The 9,700-nt window shown below is 32.7% G+C and overlaps 1 protein-coding gene across 2 annotated transcripts; it reads left to right on the top strand.

The window, feature by feature from the left end:
- The first annotated feature begins 834 nt into the window (after positions 1–834).
- LOC131652180 (LOB domain-containing protein 36-like) lies at positions 835–4,662 on the top strand. Of its 2 annotated transcripts, XM_058921971.1 has the most exons (3): positions 836–1,009; positions 1,834–2,924; positions 4,021–4,661. In XM_058921971.1, exon 2 carries the CDS (start codon positions 1,897–1,899, stop codon positions 2,863–2,865), a length of 969 nt encoding a protein of 322 aa, XP_058777954.1. In that variant the 5' UTR covers positions 836–1,009; positions 1,834–1,896; the 3' UTR covers positions 2,866–2,924; positions 4,021–4,661. The 2 variants fall into 2 exon arrangements, with proteins under 2 accessions (XP_058777955.1, XP_058777954.1); XM_058921972.1 differs by having other exon boundaries at positions 835–2,924; positions 4,021–4,662.
- The last annotated feature ends 5,038 nt before the right edge of the window (positions 4,663–9,700 follow it).

Here is a 9,700-nt window from a genome sequence, read left to right as displayed (position 1 = left end):
GAATTAGTGGAGAAGGTACGGAAGAGTGAGCGGTGAGAAATATTAATTGTTGACGCGCACGGTACACGGACGTGCTGCACATTCACTGCATATACAAAATACATTCATCATTGCGTTTCTAAACAAAAAACCCTCATCCCCCTTAAACTTATACAGTACTAGTAATAAACAGATTATTTACTCTTAATTTTAATTGAAAATGATCCAAAATAATATATATGTATATAATGTTTTATATAGTCAGTATACACAGAATTAAATTCTTATAAAATTATAAATGCACATGTCGATTTCAAGTGTGTTGGGATTTCAAACTTCTAATTTTAATACTTAGGTTGCACTATATTCTATAATCACTAGATCAACTATAGTAGTAGTAGTTAAAAGGAAAATACTATATTAGTCTAATTTTATCAATGTCAAATGCATTGAAGTTACAAATTTATATAAAAAAGTTTGAAATCATAATTGCTATGATAAAAACTTATGATTGGATGAAGAAAGAAAAAAAAGGAAAAGAAGATACATTTAGTTAATGTTTATTGTATAAGTTTGTTCCATGTAATCTCATAAGAGTAAATAATGTATTATCTATTATTACCTAATAATACATGTGGAAGTCTATGTTTGCAAAACATATAAAATCTGAAATAAATATAAAAGATTACTATAAAAGAGAAGGCATTTAAGAAAGGACGATGATGACCGAATACTAATAACAATGATAATTAAGGAAGGTAAAATAATAGCAATAATGTGATTTAAATATATAAAGTTAAATTTATAATGAGAAAAAAAAGAAAAAGAGAATTAAGGGCTTGCTGGTCCTGAAAGATGTTTTTCCTTGTTATTGTGGCAGTAGTACTCAAGAAACTAAAAAAAACTTCATTTCTCTCTCTATATAACACACCACTTTCTTCTCCTCTTTCTTTTGCATTTTTCGCTCTCGTTCTCACCGCACTTCATGCTGTGAAAATTCTATCTTATGCCGATTCTTTCACACCTCACTGTAAGCTCTCTCTCTTCTTCTCTTTCTCTCTCCTCCTCCTCTCTCTAGATATTCATCTATCGATCAGTTAGTTTTTCCAAAATCAAACGAATATTTTGATTTTGAGTCACTGATGGATCTAACAACTCTCTTTCTCCGCCGTAACCCTACGATTTGTTTTCCGTCTTTTCAAACTTCACAAGCACGCAAACAACTACATATTCAGATCTACCGGTGCAACTTTCTTTATATTTTTCCAATATTCCAACTGATTTCATACTTTTACCTTCCAGTTTTCACATCTGGTGCCGTTTTTTGTTTTCTTTTGAAAAAACTTTTGTCGTTGCGTGATTTGAAATGTTGCAATCAGAGTTTGTTGACTCCAAAGAGATCATGCTTTTAATGACCTAGATTAGTTTAATCATTTCGTAGTTGAATTTTTTTATTTAATTTAACGATCACGAATCTGTACGTACGTGAAGCTTCGTTGAATCAATCTCTGTGATTGCTTCACTCGTTCCTCAATTTCTATGCCTTTTATTATTAGTTTATTTACAGCTATTACTGCTACAAATTAATTATCATTGTTGCTAATTGTTACACTATTATTGTTATTGTTATCTCTATTTGACTCTCTCTCTCTTATTTGTTTGTAGAAAATTAAATTTCAATTCCTGGTACTGCAGAGTTGTGAAAGCTAGATACTATTTTAGATTAGAATTAGATAGATCACTCGTTTTCGAAGAAAACGAAGCTGTAAAATATTTATTAATACTAATTTTTTTACTAGGGATTTGCTTTGCTTAATATAATATAATATCAATTTGATGATTTATTAACTGCAGAGGTTGCGTTGGTGAGTGAGAGAGATATAGAGAGGAAGAGAGAGAAAATCGAGATAGGAGAAGATGTCGTCAACACAAACTTCGCCGTGTGCGGCGTGCAAGTTTCTCCGGCGAAAATGCACGACAGAGTGCGTATTTGCACCGTATTTTCCACCAGATAACCCTCAAAGGTTTGCATACGTACACAAAGTTTTCGGTGCCAGTAACGTGGCGAAGCTGCTTAACGAGCTTACCCAGAGTCAGCGTGAGGACGCCGTTAAGTCACTAGCTTACGAAGCCGAGGCGCGGCTTCGAGACCCAGTTTACGGCTGCGTTGGTCTTATCTCTCTTCTTCAACACAAGTTACGAGCGATCCAAGGTGAACTAAATAATGCTAAAAAAGAACTTGCAACTTATATTGGTCCTCAAGCTCTACAGGGAATTCCTACGAGTATTCTTCAACCGCAGCATATTCAAAGCAACCCGTTTTGTAATTCTCTTTACCCTTATAATGGTAATGTTCCGGTGGTGACGGCGGCGAATCAGATGGTGATTCGTGACCCACAACCTATGACACCTCAACATCAGATCTTGGAAGCTCAACAATTGGCTGCAGCTGTTGCTGCTAGAGAGCAACAAGAGATTTATAGGACTTTTGAAAATCAACAACAGCAACAGCAAGAGTTTTTGAGGTTCAGTGGTGGGTTTGATGTGGATTCGGTTTCTAATTCTCCTGGTGGGTTCAACCAAGTGTCCCCAGTTTCTGCTGCTGCTGTTGGGGTTGTTTCTGATCAATTGTCTCCTTCCTTGGCCTTGGGGTCTTTTGACAATACTTATCACCACATGCAACAAACACAACAAGGACAAGGAGAGTCTCATCCGCATCATCATCATCATAACCTTAATCATCATCTTCCACTTCAAGCACAGCTATTGCTTCCTCCTCAGCAGAAGCAAGCACAGCCACAAACTCAACATTCATCATTAACACACCACCAACAACAGACGGAAAGCGAGGAGTGTAGGAGTGTTGGACTTGGTCCATCTTGTTGATTTCAAATTTTGCAGCTCTTGACACTTCCTGCTTTTTCGTCTCATAGTTTTCAGACTAGGTATGTTTGTTTTTTGTTTTTTACTTCCATGGCCCATTTCAATATTCATATTGTTGGTTAATGATTTTCCTTTTTGATATTTTGTTTTTTTCTCTATTGGGTTAATTCATGATGATTCTTTATGTAGGACTGTTCACGTGGGTTTCCTTATACTTGGTAATCTGTGATTATGAATGATATCTATCAATACTTTTTGTATGTCTTTGTAATTATTAGAAAGCTTTTTCATAACAAGGGCAATCTAGTTTTAGTGGCAGGGAGAAAGCTAATACTACTATCAGACATTGTGGGGTAGTATAGTAAGGCAAAAGGGTCGGTTAGGGGAATGGTCTTTTCACAATCAGAACCGTCTAGTCTGGTTCCTCAATTATGATCACTTAATAAACAGTAAATATGGCCTACTTTGGATTTGCCAGCATGACATATTCTATCGATTTGTCTGTCAAGATAAAATGTCATGCAAGGTAACAAAACAAAGTTTACGCTTTTTAGGGAGAATATGTTAAAAATATCGGATATTATGCTCTGAAGTCAAGTAAGGTACCTGTAGGTATTACTAGAATTTGGCAATCTATCAATTCAAGACATTGGCTTTTGTAAACATATTAGCTATTCTACTAGTAGTATTTTGTGTAAATAAGTATACCCTCAACGTGATTGCTCCTGTTTACCTACTGAAAGAGATTATAAGATTTGTATAGTATGAAAGGGAATTTCTAGAAACCGACATGCCAGCCAAAAAACTTTGTATAAAATACAAGATATATCCCATTGTGGGTACATCTTGTGCTTGGGATTAGCCTCTACTATTAATATTTTCTTGATTTGCCATGAATATTATACTTAATTAAATAAGTTCATGTTGTCTCTTTGGTAAAGGCTTTGAATTGTCCGATAGGAAATATTAGTAGTCCCTAAGAACATGTAGTATACTTTACGTTACATGCATTGGTTAATCATTGTGACTTTGGCTATATTTATATATTTGCTGTTCTAGCTAGATTTCATCTATTCTAATGTTTTGATTAAATTTACAACCGTTGATGATATTCCATGTATTAGGCTCTTCTTAACACCTTTCTTAAATTGGTTGCAGTTCTTACCTGTCGGATACAAATGGATAGCTAGAAAAAGAAGAGGGGGTAAAGCAAACTTTCCTATGCAATAAAATATAAGCAAAATGATTCAAAAAGTTATTTATTATCCTTAACATTCAACTTTTTGAATCCTTTTTACTTATATTTTGTTATAAAGGGGGAATATGTGAGATTCATTTATCCACATTGCTTTGTTTGACTTTGAAGGAAACTCCCAAGACATGATTAAAAGAGTAAGCTGAGTATTTGATGATCTGTGAAGACCTTACTTTATTGAATCTAAAGCAGTAGCTACGTTTTAATTAAGTTCTCTTTATAGTTAAACACTAAATTGTAAATCAGAATTCAGAAAGCTTTTAAAAGGCTTTAATTATTAGCCCTTTTTCATTATTTCTTTTTGGATGAATAGCTTCATCTCCCGTCAAATAATTGTTTTCATCACGGCTTCAATGTTATTTGGCTGTAAATACTACCAACACCGATAACACAAATGCAATCAGTTTTGTGGTGCTATTTGAATAAAGGGGATTGATGTGTTAAGAGTAAAAATTAAAAGGGAGTAAAAACTAACGGAATGGATCCTCTTCTGCGGAATTCTTTCGGCCATCCATGCTGCCCCTAATCCAATGATTAAAGAATTTTTAAATGAAATAATAAAAATAAAATTTTTTCCTTCAAAAAATGAAAAGGAGAAAATCGGCCGGAGAGAATTCATATCTAAAAACTAAACACCAATTATTGAGTTGATGGATTTTACTCAACTACTAAAGTACAAAATGAAAATGCAGTAATTTGCAATAAAACTCTGAAGGTAAAAAACTATTTTTTTTCATTTTTATTTTAATGTACTAAAATACTTTTCTAGATTTAGGTCGATCTATTACTCTAAGATTTACATGCATGCATAATCCCCATGCCCTAAAATAAATTGTGTTGTATTAGAAAAGTACATGAACCGTGTTTCTCCTTTTTCTTGGTGGCCATTTTCTTATATAGTAGCTCCACTCAAATATCTTGTGTTGTATTAGAAAAGTACACCAATTGTGTTTTTCCTTTTCTCTTGGTGACCATCTCCTTACCATTTAAGTTAATTGTCTATGATTAGTGTAATCTCTTAATAGAAATTAGAATCATAATTTATTGTTAGATCATGTGTCAAAATATCATCAATGTCCCCTTATCATAATTCAGATATTTATTTGGTATTAGTTTTGAGCAGTGTTTTAAAAACCGGACCGAATCGGCCGGTCAGACCGGGAACAGGAGGGGTCACCGATCCGGTTTGATTGTTGGATCAGATATGCTATTGAATCGGTGAGAACCGGCTAAAATTAAAAAAAAATCGGTGAACCGGCGGTTTTAGAAAACTGGCGGTTCAAATGCATGGTTTTTTTCTGCACAAAACGACGCCGTTTTCATAATTTTAAAAAATATATATAATTAGACTTTATTCAAACTTTATTTTAAACAATTTTTCTCCTGTTTGCAATTAGATCTAGTTTAATATTTATTTAAATTTATATTTTGTATTGATTATATTTAGAATTTAAATGTAAAGAATAAACATGTGAAATTATGATATTTTGAAATTTTGTAGGTGTTGTGATATGTTTTAGAGACTCGGTCATCCGGTTCAATTGATTTAATAAAAATATAGTATTACAAAAGAGACTGGTTTATTCAACCGAGTTATCCGGTTTAATCTGATTTTGTCATGTGGTTCGACCAGTTACCCAGTGGTTCGACCAATGAACTAGTGACCCAGTACCCTCACCGGTTTGATGACCGGTCCAATTTTTAAAACACTGATTTTGACCCAACACTATCGACTTGTGGTCTGTTTGGTAAAAATAGCGGTTGACTGATAAGCTAGCTGATAGCTTATAGCTTATGACTGATGACTGATAACTGATGACTTATAACTTATAGCGGATGGTTGAGACTTATAGCTTATAGCGGATGGTTGAGACTCATAGCTTATAACCTCATTGAAGTGTTTGGTAAAATTAGCGGTTCAATTAACTTATAAATGTAAAATGACATAAAAGATATTTAATATATAATTATTTTATTTTAAATTAAAATAAATTATAAGGGTTAAAAATGGATTTTAATTGAAATAATGAGGATAAAAAAGGAAGAAACAATAATAAGCTATAAGACATACGCTAAAACGCTATTTGAAATAGTGTCTGGAAAATAAGCTATAAGCTAGTAAAATATGCTATAAGCTCGTGATGAAAAGACCGTTACCAAACGGGTCTAAATTATTATATGAGCTTATAAGACATAAGACATAAGCTCGAAAATATACCTTACCAAACAGAGCCTTGGTCCATCAACTGCCTCAGCTTGGGCTTGCTATGTTGGGCAAGCTATATTTCGGGGCGGAGTCTATTGGCCTGGGCCCCGGGGTAACAATTTGGGCCACTCTTGACAACTCATTCTAAAAGGTCGGACATGTACATATGGCATTAACAAAATAGAGAGAGATATTTCAATCCAATTGAAGTTGTAATTTTCATTATGAAAGTGTCATAACCTACTTTTTTATCATAAAATTCTACCTCATTTATAAATTTGCCTTTGCATCGTTTTAAAGTAAAAAAAATAAAAAATAAAATCAAATTTCATTCATTTCCAGCGCCTCTAGCATCTTTTTGAATTATTCTGTTGTCTTCAAAATAAAATTTCGGTTCTACAGGTAGACCGGTAAAAGCGATTTGACACTATGCAAAAATTATAAAGCAAAATAAGCTTTGATCTTCAAGTGTCTTCTTTATGAATCTACGTTTCACGTAGATCATGTTGGTGTGCTCGCTTTATTTTTTCGGTGCAGTTTGTAGTCATATTTTATCATTAGTGTCTGTTTAACCGAGTATTTTAATATTCGATTTTGATCATTTGTAGTCTTTTTTATTAATCTTTGTTGCGTGCAGTTTATTTTAATATGTTCATTTTCTTATTTTTGATTAATTTGGTATCTATTTTTTTATCATTTTTTTCGTTATTTCCAGTCCCGCATTTTATTTAGAAAAAATTAAAATAAAAAAATTTTCTTCTTGATTTTATTTCATTCTTTTAGTTTTTATTATTTTTATCATTTATACTAATTTTTTTTATTAGTTGTATTTTTCATTATAGAAGAAAAAAGTATGGAATTTAATTTGTTGGACTAAGTTTACTTTAATAAAAAACTTACAAAAGTTGTACCTTTAGCTTGTTAATTAAGTTTACTTTGTATCTTTAAAATTAATTTGTTTAAATTTTTAATAATGTTTAATATAATTTTTTTTAATGAAATGTTGATATTAATACTATGACATTTGGATGTCTTTGTCTTTTGTTGTTCATACCGTGAATTAATTAGACTTTATTCTTCTTCAAATGATTAAAGTATGATTAAAATGTGAAGTTTTTGTCTTGAAAATTCTAATTTCATAAACCCTAATCCATGTAATATTTTATTGACTTGATATCATGCCTTGATGTTTGTACTTGTTCATCTTTGAGCTTATACCATGAAGATTCTTTAGGGTTTCTCATTTGATATTGCCACATTTTTGTGATTAACTTTGTATGCTTAAGGTGATTACCATGAGTCATGTTTGTCTTGATCTTACCATGTTCATATGTTTGATATGATCCTTTTGCTCGATGGTTATCCATTTTGTTTTTGATGTTCATACCTTAATTATGTCCATGATACACATACCATGTCTCACCCATATTACTTGAGATGCTTACCATTGATGCTTGCTTGAGATGTATGCCATGCTTGCTCGATTCCTCATTATTGTTGGTCTCACCAATCCAAAAGAATGGGGTAGTATTGACTAAAATTGTCAACGTACTCATTTTTTGTCCTTTACTTATCCATACTTTATAATTGTAAAACTTAGCACCCAAAAATATTTTTGTCACTTTGGCTCTTTATTTTCCTTTTGAGGGGGACTACAAATGTTGTGACTTCCCTATTGCACAAAAGGGGTATGTAGGCATAAGATACTATGTCTTTCCGAGCACATAATTAAGCTCTTTTCTCGCCATCCCACTTTATTTCACAAAACAAAAACATTAGCAATAAAACAATAATATGTATTTTCAAAGAGGTTCCTGTAGAATATTATAGATATGAGGGGAGCTAATATTTTCCCCTTGCATAACCAACCCCCGAACCTAAGATCTCTGTTTATTTTATTATTTTAATTTTAAAAACTTCTTTGGATTTTATTTCGCTCTTTTTCCCATTTTCTTTAGAAACAATAAAGCGCGGCGGCGACTTTCAATAATATACGAGCTATATCAATCCAATGGCCTCGGTCTCAATTTATCACAACTACAGAATGGTTACAATTTAGTTAGAACTAAATATTTATAAAACTAATCTAATATTGGATTGTGAGATAGAGCCATTGTGTTGATATTGTCACAAAAGAGAACTAGTATGGTGAAAGGCATCATGAGTTCTTTCAGTGCAGATTGGATCCATAGGAATTTTGAAGTGTGTTAGCCAGGCTTCTGTACTCAGCTTGGGTATTAGACCTTTCCACCAATGTTGGTTTATTAGACCACCCAGATTTGAGATTAGGACCTAGAAAAAAGAAAGACCCTAAAGTAGACTATGTGTCATTAAGATTTATGCCCCTATCAACCTCATAAAAGTAGAGGCAAATTAAAGGAGAAAGCCATAATAAAGCGACCCTTTTAGGGTACCTTTTTTCTTTTCACAAAATTACAATGAATTTGTAAAGGCTAGGATAAGATCTGGAAGGCTTTGTTGGTCGCATTACTTATTTCTGGTATAGTGATTGTGACATATTAAAGGGCCTTAACAATGGACCTATAGAAAATAGAAACACTGAGATAATTTGTTCCATGTTTTGAGATGTTTAACAAATGGAGAAAAGGTCTTAGTAAAGTCAAACCCATGTTATTGGTGAAATCCTTTGGCCACCAACCTAGCTTTACACATGTTGATAGTGCCATTTGGATTGTGCTTAATCCTAAACACCCATTTACATCCAATAACATGTCTATTGGGAAGAAGAGGTGTTAGAGTTCACATTTGATTCTTCACTAAGGTTTTACACTCATTATTCATGGCTTTCAACCATGTAGGATTTTTTAGCGTGATCTTGTAACATGTGGGTTCTAATTCTGTGAGAAGAAATTTGGAATCACTAGTACAAATATTACATTTTATATCAATGTTCTTACCTCACGTGAAAAAACACCGAGGTATAATACCTTAACGAGCCATGTTTTTTTCTTTTTAAAATGAACAAACTATTCAGTAGGTCTTGCTAGAAAATAGAGGGGTAAACTAATTCAAGTTATCCAACAACTTAAATTTATATTTCGAATTAGTTTACCCATCAGTTTTGCTAGAAAAAGAGGGGTAAACTAATTCAGGGTACAAGCTTCGAATATCAGCAACTTTAGTTTATGTTTTTAATCCAAAAATAAGCCACTTTTTCCCTCAGTTTTATTTACCAATCAAGGTGAAATTTTTTACTCTTATATATATATAAAGCTTAACTTGTAGCATTCAATTTCACTTACCTTAATAATATATACTAAAAAAACACCCGCATAACTATATTGAAGAGCTCTAGACAAAGAGATCCCCAAACACACAACATCCTCCAACTCCTGAAAAAGCAAGGAAATATGAAG

This window comes from Vicia villosa, linkage group LG2 (genome assembly GCF_029867415.1).
Source record: "Vicia villosa cultivar HV-30 ecotype Madison, WI linkage group LG2, Vvil1.0, whole genome shotgun sequence".
Lineage (NCBI taxonomy): Eukaryota > Viridiplantae > Streptophyta > Magnoliopsida > Fabales > Fabaceae > Vicia > Vicia villosa.
Note: the sequence above shows the minus strand (reverse complement) of the source record. Positions and strands in the feature narration are given on the sequence as shown.

Bases quoted from the DNA above. Each gene is read 5' to 3' on its own strand.
- LOC131652180 (XM_058921972.1), top strand. From the start codon at position 1,897: ATGTCGTCAACACAAACTTCGCCGTGTGCGGCGTGCAAGTTTCTCCGG.